The sequence below is a fragment of the Antedon mediterranea genome, chromosome 5 (genome assembly GCF_964355755.1).
Source record: "Antedon mediterranea chromosome 5, ecAntMedi1.1, whole genome shotgun sequence".
Lineage (NCBI taxonomy): Eukaryota > Metazoa > Echinodermata > Crinoidea > Comatulida > Antedonidae > Antedon > Antedon mediterranea.
The window spans coordinates 28,375,359-28,399,904 of NC_092674.1; the positions used below are offsets into that span (position 1 = coordinate 28,375,359).

The 24,546-nt window shown below is 31.7% G+C and overlaps 1 protein-coding gene across 2 annotated transcripts in view; it reads right to left on the reverse strand.

Moving 5' to 3' along the window:
- The window catches only part of LOC140050244 (TBC1 domain family member 19-like), a 59,089-nt gene that overhangs the window by 29,669 nt on the left and 4,874 nt on the right, over positions 1–24,546 (reverse strand). For both annotated transcript variants that reach the window (XR_011845376.1, XM_072095354.1), the window contains exons 3-9: positions 23,066–23,138; positions 20,990–21,111; positions 15,668–15,742; positions 11,634–11,697; positions 7,852–8,006; positions 5,641–5,713; positions 3,339–3,487 (exon numbers count right to left, since the gene is read on the reverse strand). Coding sequence is in view for 1 of the 2 variants with exons in the window: in XM_072095354.1 (XP_071951455.1) it covers positions 3,339–3,487; positions 5,641–5,713; positions 7,852–8,006; positions 11,634–11,697; positions 15,668–15,742; positions 20,990–21,111; positions 23,066–23,138 (711 nt within the window). In the remaining variant the exon portion in view is untranslated. The remainder of the gene's footprint in view (positions 1–3,338; positions 3,488–5,640; positions 5,714–7,851; positions 8,007–11,633; positions 11,698–15,667; positions 15,743–20,989; positions 21,112–23,065; positions 23,139–24,546) is intronic.

Sequence of the window (24,546 nt, forward strand, 5' to 3'; positions counted from 1 at the left end):
TAGGTAAATCAATAACTAAAAAAAAAAAAGAGGACAGACATGTGAAAATGGCTATTTCTTCTACTTCAATTATCTGCCTATTTGATATACGCCAATTATTGAAAATCAACGATTTGATAGTTACTCCTGCTGGGAGTCTAAGTTACGAGCCGTCTTAAATAGCTGGTGGTCTCAATATTGGAATCTTTAAAAAAAACACCTGAGAATATTGTACCATTACCAGCAATAATACCTGTTGGAATATGAAATAATATGATTGGAAAGTACAAAAGGTCAAGGAAAACAAAACAAACTTTAGACATACTATTTACTACTTCTCTTACGCCTGCTATAGTACCATACATATCGTAGTGTACTACTATTAGTAGTACCCTACTAAGTTTTAACCCACCTTGGGCATATAGTTTTACCCAAATTTGTATAAACATCTAATTTCAAACAGTCTCTCTCCCCACAAATACCCTTTGGGTTAGCTTTGTTAAATTTAACTTTTTAGAAATTCTGGTATTGTAATCCAAATGTATTTGTAAAGGTGAAAACTAAATTTTTTTATAAAAAATCTGGTTTTGGGAAGATTTTCAAGTTTTTGGAAGTTTGTGAGAGTCGACTGTACAACTTTACAAAATATTTACTCTATAATTATCTTCACATATATGGCATATTATCTGATATTTAGTATCATAGGCAAATACTATATATAGTGTCCCATACATATCACATGTGCTGCCTGTATCATGTTATTGTTAAAAAGGTTTAATGATTCCAATAGTGACATACACTGTACACATCACATGTGGTGCCTGTATTAATATTATGTTAATGTTTAGGCTTGATTACATGTGTATTATCTAATTTGCATATGATACTGTTCAAATTAGAGATACAGAAATGAGAATTGGCGAAATTCACTCAGATTCAGTTTAATATAAATGCAACTGAAAATTTTTATTCAAATTTGAAGTACCGTAGCTTAAATGCATTCTTCAGTTATTTTCTTTCTTTCTAAATTTTCATAACCATTTATTTAAGATTTAAGTGTCCATACTGTACATTATTTTACGTTGATAAATTAATCAAACTTTACTTTTATTGGCTTTGGTATTTTCTTTTAAAATAAATAAAGAAATAAGTTTACAGTTCAACATCCACAGATTATCTTAGTTGTTGTCCAATGAGAAATGGACCAATTACTTATTTTATTGGCTTCTTCGGTATTTTCTTTTAGAATTAATACTAAAATTGTGTTACAGTTCACTGAACACAGATTATTTTGTGCAGTTAAGTTAAATTGTGCATTGAGAAATGAAAAAAAAAGTAGTCTATTTATTGGCTTTGAAGATGGAATTGTATTTTATTGCGCATTAAGAAATAAGTATTTTTATTGACTTTTGGAATTTTTCTTCCAATTTATCATTAACGATTAAATTGTCTTCAAGTTCAATCTCTTGACACAATTTTCTTTTAGTTGTGCGTCGATAACAGAACATTATTGTAACGCATTTAGATTGGCTTTGTTGTTTGTTCATTCTCATCCTACAATGATGAAATATTCATACAGTTCAGCGTCCATAGACATCATTTTTTTCAAAGTTGTGCATTGAGAAAACCAGCTGCAGTTACTTAAAGTTTAATTCACATCACGGATATTGGGAAATGGCAAATAAGAATACCAACATAATGATTTATTGTGCTTTTGTTTTCTTACTACTTAAAATGATCATCTTCGTTAACGTTTTCCAGCATCAAACGTTGCACTTTCTATCTTGTCGTTTTTCATTGAGTCATTTTTCAGGGAATAATGGCTTTTCTTGCTAACATTCCTACTCCTTAGGTCATTCTATCTGCTGTGTAAAGCTCTGTCTACACTATCAAACTTTATGTTAAAAATAAATGTGATGTGCCCAAATATGGTAGTGATGTGCCTGAATATGGTACATGACATCATCATGTCCATTATTTGGGCACATCACATTTTTTTGTCACATAAAGTTTGAGAGTGTAGACAGAGCTTTAAATTACCATGCTCCGTCTAAAATATCAAACTTTATGTGACAAAAAAATGTGATGTGCCACTTTTTTTGTCAAAATAGTTTGACAGTGTAGACAGAGCTTTATAGATTAGTTTAATAGTAAGTTATATTATGTTTTTTTCCATTATTATATACAGATTCTCAGTACTGTATCTTTTGAAAATTACTCATATTCCAGCCCTGCTTTATGTAGGAATTACTGAAACATGTGCATTTTGCCTTTGGAAAATAATGATACAGCAAAACCAACAAAAAATGCAACTATGAAACAGTGAGAACTACAAGTGGGCCAAATGAAACATAAATCTGTTTTAACTGGCAATTCTACTAAGGAAAAATTTAGAGCAAGAGCAATTTGTTAAGGTAATTTAGTGAAATACCAAATTTGGGCCAGAAATTACACTAACTGATGAAAAGCTAAATGAAGACAAAATGCCAGAAACTAAGCCAAGTGGCCATCATCAACGTTTGAACTCTGACCTTTTCAATATATTTGTTAACATGTTTAATGCCGATAGCACCAAAAAAACACAAATTGTACACTTAAAATGGCTTATCTAACTTTTTATATTGACAAAAATAATGAAAAGCACTAGAAATCAAAACTAAGAAACAAACAAAAACATATGTGAAAATAAAATCTATAAGATATAAAGAATATCTAAAATAATGTAAAAAATAAATCAAAACAAACTTTTGCATTAAACTGTCAATAAAAACGAAATCATCTGTTTTTTTAAATTTTTGAAACATTCAACATTTTTTGTCCATCAATATTGGAATTTATTGCAATTTACAAACAGTTGAACATTCTTTGTCTCAAAATTTACATTAATGTGGTTAAAACTAGGACTATATTCATTTCATTTTGCATGATTGTTTCTTTGAATATAGTTATAGTAATCTTAATATATATTTTATCTTAATAAAATCATACTTTAATTAAAAAATAAATAAATAAAAAATGGGATATGGGAATTCGTCCCACAAAAAAATTCTAAAAATAGCCATAGCCAAGCCAAAGCTTTTATGATTTTGTTACCTTTCAAAAAAAAAGAGGAGAGGATGTGGATGGAATCCGAGATTCTTCTTCTAAAGGCCAATTTACACAGAAAGTGGTAACAGTGCGGTAAGCAAAATATTGAATCTGTTATTTCTGTTATTTACACAAAACGCGAAGCGAACAGGTGGTGGTGGCGGATTCTACGACATGAGACAAGCTACTCAGTTTCCCGCTTATTGTTACCGCTCGTCTGGGTAAATTTGCCTTTGGCCAGTTGCTTAGAATTGCAAAGAGTGAATACTTACTACATCATCTGTCGTTACACCCAGGATGTTAGACCAGATTTCTGATCTCAAAGTAGTTGGGCATCCTTGCTTTGCATACAACTGTGCTAAAGGACACTGATTCTCATTTATAACTTTACGACCGAATTTCACTGCCTCATTCTCAAATCCTAATAAAACAAACATAAATTACAATACAATAAAAATCTTTTATACATGTGCCAGTAAATCAGGCCACATCTTATTTGTATGATTTACAATGCAGGGAATTATGAACGTACTGCCTTATAGTACATACACCAATCTAAAGCTCTGTCTAGACACTAACCTAGTTTGACAAAAAAAGTGTGATGTGCCCAAATATGGTGGTGATATATCTAAATATATTATAGTAGTGATATGATATGATCATCATGTCCAATTGTTTGTTTGTTTGTTTTATCTTTATACTGGGTGACCTCTTCAGTCAAAGACTGATCTCCCAGAGGGCCCAGTTGGTGATCAGTGGCTGTGATGTACTAATACACCGGGGTAACCCCCTACTCGTCTCGAAAGATGTACTAGGTTCTTTAAAGTGCACACAAGCAAGTTGTGTACACTGGACCTACGGTTTATAGTCCTTATCCGAGAAGACCCGTTCTACCACCAGAACCATGGAGTGAGTGAACCTCGAACCCCTGCCGATGTTATGGCTACGTGATTACGGTTCCACTCCAAATATAGGAACATCACATTTTTTTGTCACATAAAGTTTGATAGTGCAGACAGAGCTTTAAATTTTCATGAAACGTACTTTTTGAGCTCCGTCTACACTATAAAACTTTATGTGATAAAAAAATGCCCATATATGGACATGATGATGTAATATCATTACCATATTTGGACATATCATTACCATATTTGGGCACATCACCATTTTTTTGTCAAAATAGTTTGATAGTGTAGACATGACAGCTTAATTAGCAACGCAGGTGAAAACATAATCATATGTTGTCCTTAATATGGATTAAACTATTAAACAACTATAGCTGTGGTTCCAAAATGGTCTTTAATAAGAGGACGACAGTTACTGTAAATTTCAAGAGACCAATTATGCACACAACATCTGCGAGAACGGTAATGTTGTATTTCTGCCACATAAAACAGTTTTTAATATCGTCATAAAAATAGGTGGTAATGTACCGGCAACTTTTGTAATGGGTTACAACACGTTTGTGAAATCTTTAATTTTAAAGTCGCTTAATGTTTGAGAATTTTGCATATATCGGAGTATTTCATTAACATTAACTGATAATTGTATATCATTGTAAAGCCTTTTATTTTATATTCCTTCAATTTGTAAGCACCATTAATTTTTAACATTTCATTTCCGCCAAAAAAGCCCCTTAAAATTAAGGCCACACAAAAATATATAATATATATATAGTAATAAAACCGATGTGAGGCAAACTTAGAGACACGCTGTCTCAACATAATCTATAAAAGCAGAGTAGGTGTTATGAAAATTATGTAATATGAAAATTATGAAACCATGACTTAATTCATAGTTTAAAGTATCATCCAAAAACTGAAACACATGTCGCCATTGTAAGAATGAAGTTTTAAATCTGGATTGAAACATTTTTGAACATTTTAGACAATATTAGAATTTTGATAACGCTTAAAATAGTCGTCTACCGAGCCAACAATATCGGCATGGGTTTAAGGGTGAATCGCTCCTAGTTCCAAAGTCTTCTCGGATAAGGACTATATAAACCGTAGGTCCGGTGAACACTTTAACCACTGTGCATTTGAGTAGGAAGTTACCCCAGTGAACTGGTTCAAAAAATAGCCCCTGTGTCAGGGGATTACCACCTATGTGATAGGATAGAGATTAATTTACTATTGAAAATGTAATATGTAATGTAATAATTTTTCTGTGTATTAGCTTTTTGCAAGAGGAGGAAAATCCATAATTTTTGTAAGATTCACTGACTATTACCCTAATGGTGTCTCTTGAAGTTAGTAGTCTTTTTCTCAAACATAATTATTTATGGCAACATTTAGGTACCTTGTTTTATATAAGAGAGATATTTGAAATAAAAGCTCTATAAAAGTGTTTATCACAAATTTGATACTAAAACATTTCTATAAAGTAAAAATATGACTGGACCTAGTCTTGACGGCGATTTAATATATTTAATGTATTTTGGCACACATGGCATTTCATACGTATAATACTTGAGCTTTACAGGCAAAAATCAAGCATTTATTGATCAACTATGATGGACAACATAAAGACAATAACTAGATACTTGGGGTCAAGTGTCTAAATTGACCATACCTGCATTTAAAGAACTCAAATTCTCCACTCCAATCTGCGCGTTACTAGGAGACAAATCACAATAACAACTTTTCTGTAAAAAGAAAAATATGTACTATATTTATAATGAAATTATAATTTTGATATATGATAATAATAATCACTTACGTTATTTATGTCTTTGTCACTAGAATAACAAAAGGAATTCGGTCAATTCATTTAGGATCCCTTGATTGTTATTGCAGAAGAAGATCTACTCAATTTAACATACATGATATATTATTATGAGTTTCAAACCACCTAATTTATATGTAGGTCATCCTATTCACTTTTAAATGTCAAATCATTTAACATTAAAACATTAATGATGCCTAGAAACATTCAATTTTATTGGTTAAATTACTCTTAACGAATATTTATGTTGGGCCTGAGGCAATTATCCTCAATTATGTCAAACATATTTATATTTCTAAAGATCTGTCTACACTATCAAACTTTATGTAACAAAAAAATGTCATGTGCCCAAATATGGTGATATGCTTAAAATGGTAGTGATATGCTTAAATATGGTAGTGATATGCTTAAATATGGTAGTGATATGCTTAAACAATGGTTGTGACCAGACAGTGGCCTGTCTGTTATCATTCAGTGATCCAAGGCTCAGTCAATGGTCAGTCTGTTGGTTAGTGATCATTATACTTTAATTTACAGTACATAAAAATTACAAAACATAAACATTATTGCAGCCGATAAAATTTTGCAATTACAATTTAATAGATTTAGTCTATGGTCGTCTGTTGGTACTATAGGCTGGTCAGCAATTCCATCAGTGTTAAAGTTTCTGGTCAATGGTCAAGAGTTTGAATGGCTTATGGCTAGTTTCTGCGGTCAGTCATCCAGGGTTCAGTCAGTCACTGAGGGATCGGTCATTCAGTTCATCTGTTCATCATTTAGTCATTCGTTGACTTATAATCAATAAATCAGTTTTTTATTTTAGCAATATATCGTACCACCTGCACCATTTCAAAAAAATGGAGTGAGCAATTAGACGCATACGTTGCACAAACAAACATACTAAACATGATGACAGTCCTTAATTGATTTTAGTGTTTGTATTCAGCTAGAAGCTAGCTCAAGTACTGACAATCGCAAAGTAAATGTATTGCTAGCTAATTACAATTCACAGTGAATGTTGATTTTAGCAGCCATATAGTAGAGTATTGATATTATACATAATGATAATGATTCTATGAACAACCCTCTTTCTGGACACCTCTAATCAGGGGACACCCATATTAAGTGGAAATCTCAATTAAGGGGCAGCCTTAAGCAAGGGACACCCATATTAAGTGGACATCTCTATTAAGGGGCACCTCTAAGCAGGGGACACCCATTTTAAGTGGAAACCTCTATGGGATACCTTTAATCAGTAGACAACAAGTAAGTGGACACCTCTATGACGTACCTCTAAGCAGGAGACAACAATATTAAGTGGACACCTCTATTAAGGGGCACCTCTAATCAGGGCACACTTCATAGTGGAAACCCATATTAAGTGGACACCTATTCAGGGGACACCCATATTAAGTGGATACCTTTATTAAGGGACACCTATAAGCAGGGGACACCCATATTAAATGTAAACCCCTATTAAGGGGAACCTAATCAGGAGACACCCATATTAAGTGGACACCTCTATTAAAGGGACATTTTCATGTGAAACGAATGAGGTGAAACCCCTCCTTTGGAACACCCATAATATATTTAGCCAAAGGGGTACTCTGCTGGATACCAAAGGTCTCTCCTTAATAAAGGTACTACTTTAGTTGGAGTTTACCCCTTCCATCAGCTCGGTGGTCCGATGTATGATTACATTCTAAAGATCGGCAAATCATGTGTTCGATATAAAGTACATTTTTCATGCCTGGTTGAGCACCAATGATGCAAAAAAAATGATGGTGATGAACTAAACTTCCAAGCCGTTGGTAAGAAAATGAGTGATTACTCAAAAGTAACAATAAAAAAAAGGAAGTTAAAAGTATAAAATGAATGAGCTAAAGAGTTAAAAAAATATTGGACAGTACAGAACAAAGTTAGCCTCAGAGTTAATTCCTCACTAAAGATAAATTTAAGTTGAACGAGTGAATCAGACGTGCGTATCGCCCACGGTAAATTGATGGCCTCAGATGACTGATTACGACCTTGAATTATAATAGGTTATCGATATCTTACCAATTCTGCTACAGTCTTGACCTTGAGAGGAATTTGAATTAATCCCCAACTTTTCTGCAAAGGATTATGGGTCAGCTGTTGATGTGGGTTTTTCACAGTAACCAATGCATCAAGGAAATCTTTCGGGGCATATACCGGTCGAAACGCTGTCAGATCTGGTGGTAAAAAAGAGGTAATGCAATTTGTAAGGCAATTATGATCGTGTCACTTTTGTTTCATTGTAATTTAAAAATTCCTAGGAGGGTCGTAATTCAAAAATAGATGCTTGAGAAAAATAAATGGATTAACAATGTATTACGGCCAAAATAAAATTTTCATAACATGGCTCAAATTTGATAAATATTCTTACATTATTTGTAGAGCTAATACATTTTATCAATCAATCGATAATGAATGAAGGTATTGATTATCAGTAAATAAATCATTCAATCAATAATCAAACCTAATCAATGTCAATAAATTAAGTATTTTGGCATTTCCAGAAATAAAAAAATGATGGAAAAAAAAAATTCATGCCAGCATATGTTTCAAAACATGCTTGGTGGGTGATTAAAAAAACATTGATAGCAAAAAATAAAAACTGGATAATAAAAATAAATAAGGATAACAATAAGGAGTATAGTGATAATTCGTAATCAAACTGTAATTAACTGTTCTGTATATATCTTTTAAATTAGGCCTTCTGTGTTTTTATGTTATAATTTTTATTTACTTTTAAACTTATAACTGGACCATTTTGGAAAGCAGTACTGCGCGTTACTGAAAATGCAATCCAGTCAAAAGAAAGAATAAATAAATAAATAAATAAATATTTAACACCTTTTGTACACTATACTCTATAAAGCTCTGTCTACACTATCAAACATTATGCGACAAAAAAACTGTATATGGACACGTTGATTACTAGTTTGATAGTGTAGACAAAGCTTTAACAGTACCTGTAGCACAATTATAAGTCTACAGAATTTCTTTAATACATCAGTTCACATTACCATTAAAAAAAACATAATGTATTATATAAGATGTGATGGAATATGATAATGATGAGTTGATAAAATAAAGAAATTGTTTTATCTTTGTCTGTAGACTGTGTATATACAGTAGATAGTGAGTAATTTTTGTCATGAAAGATTTTCCTAAATGGACCGATACTAAAAACTTGCAAAAAATTATTCAACATTTAGTTAGAAAAATGAGATGGGAACTCTGTCTACACTATTAAACTAGTTTGATGTGCCCAAATATGGTAGTGATTTGCCTAAATATGGTATTGATATGACATCATCATGTCCATATATATGGGCACACCACATTTTTTGTCACAAAAAGTTTGATAGTGTAGACAGAGATTTACGTTAACATTACACTATATAGCGTACACTTCAATAATTTATAACTCCATAATCAGCAAAACTTTACATTGTCATAACATTGTTTGAAATATAATTATGATTTCTTTAAACTGAAAGGTTTAATTTTTTATTGAGATGGTTTTAACTGAAAAATAATTTTTGTTAGAGTAGAAATCGAAAGACAAAAAATTGTTTAAAAAATACACTGGAATTATTTAAAATAATAATTATTTCACAAATAATTTCTTTAACAAAGGCAAACAACCTGCTATGGTTTTTAGAAATCCCAGCAAAAATGTGGTTAAAAAAGAAATACTATGTATGTATCAGGCTAAATAGCGAGAGATAAATGTATAATGTTTAGTAAATTTTACATTAGTTTTAGGGCTCAAATTTTGCACGGCTGTCTTTCGAGAGAATGTGTTTTTTATTATAAAATTTTGTTTTGTAAATTAAGTAATATATCTTTTTAAAACTTATTTATTTGTAAAATCTACCTTTCTAATTGATTGGCAAATTATAACATTTCAGAATATACTAATATACACATTTTAATTTGCTAAATATTAGTTATAATGCCACAACAATTCCTTTATAATCTACTGTATATAAATAATACTGCTCGAATTTGTACAAAATTGTTATAATAGAACGTTTTTATATTGAGAAAACTGATGATGAATGTGAATACGACAGCGTAACCCGGAGCAGATGTTAATCTACGCAAAGCATAGGTTAACGTAGGACGATAACATTATAACATTGATTCACTAGGAAAACCATAATAATGTGTAGATATGTCGGACATAAGCTGAGTATATTTACCCATAAAAGAGAAATAAAAGAGTCCACTTCAGGTCAGCTAATTAAATATTGAATGTCTGGTGTAGGATAATTAGTGAGCACGTTCTTAGTAACCAGTTTTAATGATTTTATGTTTGACCACAGTAATTAAAATGTCAACGCATCGTGATTGGAATTAGTCAAATCAAAGTACACAATTTAGGGTTAGCAGTAGTTTTTGGAATATTTCAAATTCTGTAATTGGTCAGTGAGCTCTGTTTAACTTGATTGAAATTGATATTTAATTAAAGTGCTATGTTTACACAGAATCAAATTGCGGTCTATCGGAATTGAACTGCGATCTACCGGATTTAAATTGCGGTTTATCGGAATCACATTGCGGTCAATCGGAATTGAATTGCGGTCTACCAGAGTTAATTGCGGTCTATCGGAATTGAATTGCGGTCTACCGGAGTTAAATTGAGGTTTATCAGATTTATATTTCGGACTACCCAAATTAAATTGCGGTCTATCGGAATTGAATTGAAGTCTATCGGAATTAAATTGGGGTATATTGCAATTAAATTTTGCTTTACGTGAGAATTAAATTGCGGTCTATCGGAAATAAAGTTGTTCTATCGGAAGTAAAGTTGATACATTGCAGTTCAGCTTTGTTGTTATCGTTATGACAACAAACAAAATCAGTGTAAATACATTCAAGGACCATAAAAAATTAATTATGGTTTTTTTTTATATTGATATTTGCATTTTATATCAACAACAACCATTACAAGATTACATTTTATAATTACTTAATGGAAGAACAGTCAAAGTTAAATCTTGTATCAAACAAAGCCACCAACACAAAGTACCTAAATAATCAACTGTGACATTTACATTAATGTCAATAATAAAAAGCAACCCATCGTTAATATTCTACGGTGGAATCATTTGCATGTTTAATGTAATATAGCCATGTTAAACATTAAATTAAGTTACTTGAGTTCGCTACAATCAACACATCTTTTTAGACTGAAAGCTCGGACAGATGAACCGCAATTATGACTGCTACTAAATCCATGACTTGGACATTATCTGTATGTATACAGAATATTCATAGCTCAATATGTAGCCTTAAAATTTATGTTTTGACGCCGCACAATTTATAGTATTGAGTGCCTTGTTTAATATCTTGTACGCTCTTTACATCGCCAAGCAAAATTTTGGGGCGTCAACACAGGCATTTTATATGGTGTGCGTAGACTCCCGAGTTTTCTAGATGACGTGAGAGCTGTATTTAATACTTTGACCTTTCGTAGTATTGATTGTGATTAATGTATATGCAGTATGTTATTTTCAATACTCTGTACAGTAATATTATTATTATAATGTCTTAACTGACTAGCCCTAACCCTAACGAATAATTTTGTACCCAATGAGCTATAAAAAACAAGGATCACTTCGCAGCATGCATGACAGCCCGTGACTGCCAATAAAAAATCAAAATGCATTCTTAAAAATGTTGTCAGTGTATATTAAATAGAGTAAGTTTTTTGTCCTAAAAATTTCAGGATAAAAGTTAAACCATTATTAATTATCCTTTAGAATAAAGGGTTGAAATATGGTTTTGAGGTGTGGTTGCCTTACCTGGTTCGTCAGTTCCGAGTTCATTCCATGCATTCTTCAGTTCTTTTTGTTCACTAAGACCTCTCTGTAAAACAAAAAAACAATGCATTATAAATCAAAATAAATGAACAATAATTATTCTATTGTTGCCGAAAGTCCCTTGATAACTTACCATATCGGGGTAATTTTTATCATCATTTGCATACGTACGTTAGTAGTAAAAATAACATAAAGAAATACTGCACGAAAAGTCACAAAATTTCTCTACAAATTGTGACATAAATCACAGTAATACAACTTAATACGATGGTCATTTATGCAACATTTTTATAAATGCGGTTTAAAAAAAAAATGTTTCTGTTCAACTTTTCAACTAATGTGTAATTTGCATATTATGTGATAAAATTCACAAATAGGCTGCTGACAGACACATATGAAGCTTGGTCAAAGGTCATAGGAATAGATGAGACTTTAAGATGAAATTTTGATAAGAGTTTTTGAAAGTAAATTGTATTTTGAGCTTTCAATGGATTTTCACATCCGTATAAAAGAGTGATAATGTTAGACTCCCTGGAGCCAATATGTTATGCTGGAACACGTCAAGTTGTGATATAACTGATAAATTACTATGTTAGTAATAATTTCAGGAAAAAAATGCTTTTAACTTCGGTCAAATAATATGACAGAGTTTTTTCGTGAACGTGAAGTGATTCTGTTTTGTCAAATTACTAGATGATGATGTCATGGTGTTCTTATTCCAATATGATGTAAAGTACATAACTGTGATGAAATTTTTGACAAATGTAATTATACACAAAAAGTTGAATTTACAGAAATTGTCAGATCATATTTGTATTTTCGATTTAATTTTTGATTTCTGAAAAGTAACTATTTTCACAAAAAAATTAAAAACTACCAAAATCTAGTTTTGGAATTTGAAAAATTGGGACATTTTGAAAAATTTACTAAAAACATTCTACTTAGCTGGTGTGAATTTCAAGCCCTGTGATATGACGACAATAATGATTTGAATTCGTGATATCATTTTACAAAGATATTTTTTTAAACAATGTTTTGAAGATAATGATGATGATGATAATGCTGTCTGAAATATGAGAATGGCGATTATGAGTTTACGATGATTATTAGAGCTGATACTAAGGATGATGTTGACGAGATTGTCTAGGCTATCATATTGACAATAATCAATATTACTGCTAATGATAATACAAGAAAGATGGGTTGATGATGATGATGTTAATGATAGGGTACTTCTTAATGAGAGGTTGAAGCCTGTTCAGTGGATGTTTTGGTCAAGTCTCCATTCCATCACAATATCAATATTGATGATGTAATGATGACCCTTTGATGAGGTCGGTAATAGATGACCTTTTGATGAGGTCGGTAATAGATGACCTTTTTGATGAGGTCGGCAAGAGATGATCATTTGATGTTGTTGACAAAGCAAAAGTTTTCTTGTCTTTAAAGATATGTTTTGAACATTTCTAACAAGATTTTATTACGAACTAAATGATGAATTCAAGTAGATTTTCTATTTCATCTACGTCATATGATTGCTCTGAGCAAAACTATTCTCTTTATATAAATAGTAATCACTCTTATAAAAGCAGTTTGTTTTTACACTGTTTCAAATTTATTCTATAGTAATCAAATTTTTCAAAATACTTTTTTCTTTTTGTTTTTTTTTCCTTCAAAAGTCTTCATTTTAAAAAAAAAATCAAACAGGTAATGATAGGGGTCCTTTTGAGAAAAAAAAATCTTATAAGAATATTTTTATCTTTATTAATATAGGGAAAGGAAGTATTCTATTCAGTCCTTCTTTCTTCAGATAAACCAAATAAAAAAATATTTAAAAGGAAAAAATTAAGACTTTAGCACAATTAAACAAATCATCATTCCCAAAACACAGAAATATGGAAGCAAATCGTGGAAAGCATAATGTCGCAATGACGGAAAACATATCAAGAGATTCTTCAGATATATTCACCTACTCACCACACACATCTTTATAATTTGTGAGATAGTCATTTTTACTGATGTTATTGAAAAACATGAAAATCCTAATTTTTCAAAAGACACAATGAAACTATGTTATGATTGTTACAAAATTATGTTATGATCTGAACTCAATTATATTAATATGAGTACAACATCTGAACTGACTTCATTACAAAGAAAACATATTAAATAACTAGAATTACACAATATCGACACTTGAGATACTAAACTAAAGTTAATGTCCACATCTTGTAATAATAAGATATTTTATAATCATTGACACGGTCTCTAGCAACAGAGATACTGACTTTATAAACTGTAAACTAGTACTTGATCTAAATATGTGAAATTTTTATTGCCTTTTGAGACAACTTAAACTCATTGTGTTAGATACAAATTGATGACAATGATGAGATGTAATTTAGTCAACACTGAGCCAATATTAAAAAGGAAATTTTGGTGGTAAAATTAATGTTTGTTGTTTTTATGATTGAACAAACTTGTATCAGCTAAAATAATTTACTTACAAAAAAGGGTTAAATATGAAAATTATCATTTAAAAACAGTTTTATTTAATTTATTCAATTTTCAGATACAGACAACAACATAAAAATACACAAGAATTTAAGATACTGTATATTAAATTAAAAAATTGTGTTGTGTTAAAATTAGGTTATTATTTCTAAGGATAACCATAAGCAAATTAATTATTCACTATCCTTCTTCAAATATATTTAACTGTCACTTATATAATAAAGAAAGACATTATATCATTCAAAATTATATTTTAAATATATTCTACGTTGTTTCATTAATTAAGTCTAGAAACCCAAATACGATTAAGCAATTAGCAAATGTTATTGTATGCGCTGTCAAGAAAGGAACATTTTATTAGTTTTAAGGCCAAGGCCTACAGTACATAATACAGAATAAAGTTGACTTGAAAATATATACTGTGACGTACCAAAAGTCTTTGGGAGCGGATTTTTTTTTTTGTCAATGAGAAAAATCTGATGGGATTTGAACCCATGACACTGGTCTCAAGCATCTTAACCACCAAGCTACATGACTCTCATTCCAACATAAAAGTCTATAAATAAATTAGCTGCAATAATGAGTTCTCCCTGAAGCATACAGTATTCTAGACTTAGCTTTCAAAATATGACTTTTATTCTTTATTAAACCTTTACAATAACATCACCTTTAAATAACAAAGCTGATATATCCTGCATCCTAATGCAATGTAAACACACAAATCATCATGGTATTTTAGTTATATTTTGTTTATAATCTAAACCTCATGAAATAAGTGAAGCTCTCTTGCCACAAAATTAAATTTGGGGAAAGAGGCAACTCTTATAAAAAAAATAGAGGGGGGGGGGGAATTATAAGGACATAAGCTCTGTCTACACACATCCTTTTTCCAGGAAATGTTTTCTTCTTGATATCCTCCCGTTCCTCCAATCGAGGCTTTCTCATCCTGGATCAGCCCATTTTAACATTTTCTATGAGAATACAAATTAAATCGTCGTCATGGGATAAACAACGCTAGACGATGAAACGGCAGTTCAAAATGAAACCTGATAGGTTTCGAAACGTACTGTAAGTTCGCTTATATCATTTTTTGGCTGTTCTTAAAGAAATTTTATTTAATAAATTTGCATCGTTGCGAGTATTTGTTCAAATGGATTGAACTATTAAAAAAAAAAATCAGCAAATCATTACAGTAACATTGAATTGTACTTTATCATAAAAGAAAGAAAGAGAGTTTGTACATTTGTTTGTTATACAAATTTTTTCTAGGAATGGCAGGCATCCATATATGGGACATCAAATGACCAAAATTGTACTGGGAAGGTTTTAAACTACAGTACTGTACAATTACCTGTCATTTTGGATCTAGTAATTGGCAACCAAAATGGTGTATAAATTTGGACTTTTCTTCATTTTGTGTCTTGTGTGTTTTATATTAAAGATACTGAAAAACACAGAATGGCAGAATGAGTTTATGGAAAGTTATATGTGAAAATGTTTACCTTTCTTGCCAATGGAATGGACAACTCTGTACACATACTGTTTAAGCTTTTTACAATTCTTTTCTCCCAATTTAACTGTAAATAAAAAAATAATATATAATTAGTATAGCATAATATTCTGTATGTAGATTTTTGTAAATGTGTCTGGTGTTTTTCTCAACCTTTTCACAAAACAACCACGGTAGAATATGCAGATGTCGAGTCAAAAAGTCAATCTGCCCACGCTCAGAAACATATGCACAGAGCGACTGTTAGACTCGATAGAAGCTTACTAGCATGTCACGTTGAGAAATCTAACGGTCGATAAAACATGAATAGATACTATTCATCTTCAGTTGATCATTTCAATCAGAAAACATTAAGTTAGACGGGGCATTAAAGCAATTTAACATTATGAAACATTAAAAGAAAATCAAGCTTTGAAGTAATAAACTACTTAAAAAATGCACAGAAAAGAAAAATCACGAAAAAAAAAGAACAATACCAAGTTTGCCATTAAAAGGAAACTATTGTCCCTTAATCATAAACACTTTTTATTATTTAATAAAATGTAACAATTGAAAGAAATCTATTGAAATTGTGATCCTTCAAAGTGCAAAGATTAATATTAATACGTAAACCCATTGTTTGTAAATAGGATTTTTTTGTGCAAAAAGCATTTTAAAAAGACTAGAAAAAAAATCTTATCTTTATAAAGATTTATGTTACTTTGGCCTTGGAGATATGGGAATTTGATCAATTTAAAAAAAAACTATTAAATAAAGATTATCGTTTAAAGATAAATCTTGAAAAACAAAAATTATTTGAAATATAAAGAGTATGAGAGTGTTATTAAAAAAGTTATACCACATCCTATGTAAATTTGAACCCCGATTAGTAAGGGATGTGACCTGAATATGGGTGTGGTCTGAATAGGGGTGTGGTCTGAATATGGGTGTGGTCTGAATAGGGGTGTGGTCTGAATAGGGGTTTGGTCTGAATATGGGTGTGGTCTGAATAGGGGTGTGGTCTGAATATGGGTGTGGTCTGAATAGGGGTGTGGTCTGAATATGAGTGTGGTCTGAATATGGGTGTGGTATGCATAGGGGTGTGGTCTGAATAGGGGTTTGGTCTGAATAGGGGTGTGGTCTGAATATGGGTGTGGTCTGAATATGGGTGTGGTCTGAATAGGACAGGGGGTTCTACTGTATGGTATGATCAATTCCCACATAAATTTCACTTTTACAAACAATCTACTATTTTTAATGCTTACTTTTGTATAATATTCTTTAAAAATGTCATAATCGCAATCATCAAATTTGAAGTCAGTATTTTTTTTTAAATTAAATTCCCTTAATTCTATTTTATTTTGATAATATAATACATTTTAAGAGAGTAGATTGGACATCGTTACAACATAGAAAGAAAACCATAAATCTTAAATCTCGAGATTTGATATTTTTTACATTGAAAAAAATTATAATGGGGTAATGGCAATCAAGAAAATGTAGTGCACAAACTTTTTGTCGACAACATTCTAATTGCAATGCGCAATAAATTATTGTTGTTTCTCTTTCTGGAAGTTATAAATGTTAATTTTAATTTGGTGCAATTGAATGTCAAGATCATTGATATATTCATGTATTTGTATTTAACATTCTTTAATACTTTCCCCGCAATCCATAAGCCATAAAAACAGCACGTTCATTCGAGATGCTCCTTGACCAGTTCTAGTGGTAGAACAAGTATTCTTGGATAAGGACTTAAAAAACTGGAGGTCCCAGTACACATCAAGCTTATGTGCACTTTTAAAGAACCCAGTTCATTTTTCGGAAGGGTATACTAGGGGATTACTGCGGTTTACTGGTCCGTCTCAGCTCTTGTCATTAAAGACAAATGAATGAGCACTGTTTGGACACAGGCTGTACTACACAAAGGGACTCTTTAGCTTGGTTCCCACTAGCGACGCAACCTACGTAACATAAGAAAATGCCCTTCCAATAATTAGGTTATATGCATGATATGCATATAACCTCTTGATTCTGTCAGAATCTTTATTTATTCTTTCCTTAGCACTATTTTGTCCGTGAATTATCTTGATATCAGTTTCATCTAGCTAAGTAAATTTTTCAGAGTATATTCCTTATGGCCAGGAATCGATGTGGTTATATTTTCACGGTGCGCAATCAAACATTACGTGGTCTACGCGCGATTTAATGAAATCACGTTTGTAATCATATCTTCACAAGCATGAATCATTTTTAAACAAAATTTGGTACTCATAAATTTCAGGTCATATTTCATCATATGGCAATACAATTACGTGCGTAGCGCATATAACGCATGCGTACGCGCGCTTAAATGGTTCAAAATTGTCAGAATTTATTTTCGATGAAATTAGAGTACGTTTCAGGCAATTTTAAGCGTTTAAAAAATTGCCATGAGTGCGCAGATTTTTGCACGCGCACTGCGCGTCAAACGTTAATGCGCACTTGTTTTGTCCGATTAATGTTGTATAACCTTTCTTTAATAACATCATCATATTTTATTCATTTTTCAACGCGAAACAGCGAGGCTACGCACGTGTAAGTTAACAAAATGGTGAAAATATGCTAAATTTTAAAATTAATATATATCGTTAGAATGTTCGGAACACCTATTTTTTATTTCATTTTCTTGAAGTGTATGGGTATCATATGTATGATTTATTATGAAATTAGGAGAAAAAAAGTTGATTAAGTCATCATTAATGGCATTTTAAATTTAAAAAAATGAATTTTGACAATCAAACAAATTATAACATTTTCTTAGGCCGAAATAACAAACTTAACATTAACTTTCTTCCTTAAGAAGTTCATATATTAAAATTAATAGTATATACTGTAGTTTGACAGTGCATCATTTTTAAACATTTTTAAAGATGTCATCATAGTAAAACATTATAATTCATTGCGGTATGTAATAATCTATCTGCACCAAAGTGGTTACTGCATAGTAAATACACGGAGGAATCTTCTCATAACTTTAGTCAGTTGTGAATGGCTCGGTGGTCTTTGCTCGTGTCTATAGCATTCAAGGTACCGAGTTCGAGTCTCACCTTGGGAAACGAAACGAAATAAGATTTTTTTTTATTATCCGTATTGTTTGTTCAATTGTATTTCTTAGTGTATAGATTATACACATGATTTATAATGAAATCTCAATAAAAACACAAATGTGGTTTATGACAATACACAGAAGGATCTTTGATCGGATTGTGATACCGGCTATTGTATTTGCGTTAGCAAGATCCTATCATATATTATAAATAACTAACGATTCTGAGAAAATCAATCAATCAATCAATATATCTTAAATCAATCAATTATCTTTATTTAAATCAATGCATATAACCTATAATTCGTCATAGTGACGAATTAAATCTAGTTGTGTTTGCCCCGTCTGCGTGAAATCAAACTTTCGATGTTTGCAGCACTGTCGCGTCGTCGGTTCCCACTTGTGATTACGCAATACAGCACGTTGCGTCGATACGTCACTGCGTTGCGTCGCTAGTTGTTGTATGTTTTTTTTCACACCTGTGCACAATTCAGCAAAGTAGGCTGCGAGTCGCAGATGATTCCGCTCATATTTTTTTACATTTCCATTTAATACAAAATCAGGTATGATGTAGTACAGTATTAGTGCAGTGTAACGTAGCCGTTTCTAGTTACAGGAGAATTACCAGCAAGTGTTCTGGCAGTTAAGGCTCTCAAAACCATAGTCATAACATCGCTACAGGTCCAAGGTTTACAGTACCTCAACTGTAGTTGTAAATAATTCTTTTCGTATAAAGACGTAAAACTGGAAATCAAGTGTAAACATTTGGCTTTTGTGCACTTCTCTAACCGGACGCATCTCTTGGAAGATTTCACGAAATGCTATATTGCATGTTTTCTTATAGATGGTATAGTTTCATCATTTTTTATTTATTTATGTTTTTATTCGAAACATTTTGAAAGCGAACAAGTATTAAGTATTGTAAAATAGCCTCCAAGGAAATAAATACTCATTCTGCTGACAATCGTTGCATGTAACGTTCAGCGGGTTTGATTGACATGCTGAAAACATTAATTTTGGCTAAACATAAAACTATGTCAAACAGAAAACTGTGTCATTAAATTTGCAGTTTGTCGATTTAAAAAAAAGAAATTCTATCATAGCAATATTAATCGTTTATTGCTATGAAATATATTTTTCAATAACTACACCAAATATTGGCTGTTGGCGGAGTGGTATGGAGCGGCAAATAAAAATAAGCCTATCTAAAAGCTTTTCCCAACAAACCTTGACTGACCTCTTAGGTCAAAGGTCAATGTAATAATAATAATTTATTTAGAAGCTACACTTTTGAAACAGTGGCACACTTCTTGAATGAAGGTGGGCCACAGTAAGTAAAATAAAAGTTAGAGAAAAAAAAATGATTTAACAAGGCCTGTTTACAGTACAAGGAAACTTAAACTAAATTATCTAAAAAAAATATACAGGTTAAAAAATATTAAATACCAATTTTTACTCTTTAATAAAGACAAAATTTCAATATAGCATGGCAATACTTGAACAAAACAAAAACACACACTTCTGTATCTTTTAAGAAGTTGATTTGAATGTTTATTTTTAATAATAAATATTTATTAACCATAATTATTTTATCACAGCATTGTATAAAAACAATCTGTGGGATAAATGACAGCAATCAAGAATAAATAAAATTTGATTTTCTCCTCGTTTTATCTTTATTTATGTTACTTAAACCTCAACAATTAAAGCTATGTGATGTACCTTTTTCTCAGGATTTAGTTAAATTGTTTAGACGTTTTACTTTTTTTGTCTTGAGAAATAATTTTTTTTTCTTCAGAAATAAATGGGTTTTTTTTCTTGAGAAATAAATGGGGTTTTTTTTTCTTGAGAAATAAATTAGTTTTTTTTCTTGAGAAATGAATGTTTTTTTTTTGAGAAATAAATGTTATTTATTTTCTTGAGAAATAAATGGGTTTTATTTTCATTGAGTTATATAGAACTACTACCTGTAGACTGTTGCAAATAGAGGATATGTATTTGTATTAATTTTAAAATGCATCATGTCAACATATTCTACTGCAGTAACTACAGTACAGTACATTTCGTTTACCCTAAACTTTTTATACAATAATTATAGACAAGCCTGATGAAACACACTGTTACTGCATCTCATAAAATTCTATGGTACATTGAGACAAAAAACAAAATTGCTGTGCAATAAACAAATAAGTAGTTACTGCAGCAACTGCAGTATTGTAGAATAATTTGTACATGATGCTAACTCACCTGTGCTCTTCTTATATAAGCTAATGGTTCCTTAATATGTTCCAATGGCGCGTCAGGGTTTTCCGTTGGCGGAAACTGGCTAAGTTGCTTATAAACAGCATTCTTTAACAGTTTCTCTTGTCCTATTAAAACAAACAACACAAACATTTGATATAATAAAGCTCTGTCTAAACTATCAAACTAGTTTGACAAAAAAAAGTGTGATGTGCCCAAATATGGTAGTGATATTTCCAAATATGGTAGTGATATGACATCATCATGTCCATATTATGGGCAAATTTTAAAGTTTGATAGTGTGGACACAAGATATTGTATAGTTTACTGTATTAAAATAAATGAAATAAGATTCCTAATTCCTAATCAACTTTGCTGGTGACAATTTTAAAAGATCTTTTTACAAAATTCAAAGGAAGAGCTGAGAAATTCCATGTACTATACTACAACAAGTAGTAAAATACAGAAACAAAAATATTACTATAGGAAAAGTTGCCAAGTAAAAGGCTGCAGATGGAATCTGTTATATATAAAATTAATACGCCATGCAATCAAGTAAACCATCTACATGCTCTCGACCACGTGTGCAGCGGCCACAAAAATATTGTATTTTTATTTTTTCTTAGCAGCCGCGCGACTCGGTCACTTAATTACGCACAAGAAAAATAGTTCGGAAATTTTATTACAGTACATCAAAATAAATTAAATCGTTTTTTCTCAATAATTAATATAATCATAATATTGACATTATAATGTAACAATATTTACTGCAAAATAACGTGATTTAAGTGTTACAAATAGATATACTAAAACAGCATTACGTCTTATGTTGGCCTAGTGCATGCATCATCGAGGAATTACTATCACTACGCTCATTGACATGATTGAAAATGTATTTTAACTTTCTTCTAGCTCCACGTAAACTTAACCGATTTTCACGATTCGAACATGTAAAAACAATATTTTTTTATAATGAATACAACTGTATGAATACTTTTATTTTTTTCTTTATGGAAACATTCATTTTATTTCGTTTGCTATATACACTGTATCTGTTTATCTTGCACTGTCAGACCACAAGCTGTGATTTATTGCAACTGGCTCTCGTAAATCGCAGCTCTTTACTTTGATACCAAGGTTAGTTGTCACTTAGGCCTAGTGAAAATTGAGGTTGGCCGACCCGCTATAGCTTTATATATGACGGGTTAGCTGGTAAAGGGAAGGAACACGGCATGCAGGATAATAAATACAATGAAGTAATCATGTAGGGGTAGGGTCTTATAAATAAGACAGAAAGTTTGACCCACCCCAAGATATAACATTAAATACGAATATGAAAAAAAATAAATACATAAACTAACTAGAGGGTACTCCAAGAGTACAAACCTCCGCCTACTGTAAAATTCCCCTACATAAAATGTCCCCTGAATATTTTTTTTTATTTATTTTTTATTATTAGTTCTAAGTGTAAATATGTTAACTGCACACTACAAAGTTGTGGACGATAGTGTGGTGTAATGGTTATGTATCCAGCCTCTCACAGTTGAGATCGCTGGTTCAAGTCCCACTGAGGTTTTTTTTTTTTTTATTATTTTTTTATTTTTTTATTTTTTTTTTGTGGACCTTGATCTTTGACCCTGACCCTTCAAAATTTAACCACAATTATATGATGTGTCATTGATCATTGTTGCTAAGTTTGTTGAAAATCGGATAAAACTGTGGTCTCTAGGCAGTAAAATAGTTTTTTGTTAGTTGTGACCTTGACCTATGACCTTTCCCCCTCAAATTCGAACTCGTCCGAGCTTTTGGGGCATAGATCATTGTTGCCAAATTTGGTGAGAATCGGATAAAAACTGTGGCCTCCAGGCTGTTCACAGACAGAATTATTGGTCCTACTGTATTATTTCATTTGTTTATAGCATAAATTGGTATTCCATCTGTACTCTTTAAAAATCTTAATTCAGCAGCATACATTTATTTTACCTTTAAAACCATTTCAATGACTATTTATACACTTTGATGCTAAATAACGTATGGAAAAACATACATTCTGAGTGATTAAACATTAACAAGATGAATTACCAGATTCTCGGAAGGCCCTACGAACTTCGTCCTTTAAATTTGCAAGATCTACCTCTGGGTTCAACACATGTGCCTATAAAAAAAACAATCAAAAACGAAATTAATGAACAATTAAACTTTCATTTCATCTCAAAGACCTATATAAAGAGTTAAAAGGAAAGAGATATGCACTTTTTGAATCAATATTTTAAAAATGCCTGCCTTAATTGACAGATTCTTGGTGTATAACATGCATCAAACTAAGGCATGAACCCAAGTCTTCTGCATGCTAGGCAGGCACCCTCCCAATAAACCACATGTGGTAATGATATGGCTACATTCTATACACAGTTTATTACTATAAAGGTATGAACCCAAGTCGTCTGCATGCTAGGCAGGCACCTTCCCACTAAACCACATGTGGTAATGATATGGTTACATTCTCTCTACACAGTTTATTACTATAAAGGTATGAACCCAAGTCTTCTGCATGCTAGGCAGGCACCCTCCCACTAAACCACATGTGGTAATGATATGGTTACATTCTATACAAAGTTTATTACTATAAAGGTATGAACCCAAGTCTTCTGCATGCTAGGTAGGCACCCTCCCACTAAACCACATGTGGTAATGATATGGTTACATTCTATACAAAGTTTATTACTATAAAGGTATGAATCCAAGTCTTCTGTATGTTAGGCAGGCACCCTCCCACTAAACCACATGTGGTAATGATATGGCTATATTCTATACACAGTTTATTACTATAAAGGTATGAATCCAAGTCGGGATCCAAGTCTTCTGCATGCTAGGCAGGCACCCTCCCACTAAACCACATGTGGTAATGATATGGTTACATTCTCTCTACACAGTTTATTACTATAAAGGTATGAACCCAAGTCTTCTGCATGCTAGGCAGGCACCCTCCCACTAAACCACATGTGGTAATGATATGGTTACATTCTATACAAAGTTTATTACTATAAAGGTATGAATCCAAGTCTTCTGCATGCTAGGCAGGCACCCTCCCACTAAACCACATGTGGTAATGATATGGTTACATTCTATACACAGTTTATTACTATAAAGGTATGAACCCAAGTCTTCTGCATGCTAGGCAGGCACCCTCCCACTAAACCACATGTGGTAATGATATGGTTACATTCTATCTACACAGTTTATTACTATAAAGGTATGAATCCAAGTCTTCTGCATGCTAGGCAGGCACCCTCCCACTAAACCACATGTGGTAATGATATGACTACATTCTATCTACACGATTATTTTCTATTTGGTAGATCGTTTTAATGGAACTCCATACAAAGTATCTGATTTATTATTAAAATGTAATCTTATAGGCTTGCGAGCCCAATGGCAAATTGTAAAATGATAAAATATGGGTATTTTTATTACCTAATAATTACGTTAATGAATAAAACAGCTATGTAATATGACAACAGCTCAAATTGTACGATACAATATAAAAAGCGGTATTATCAATC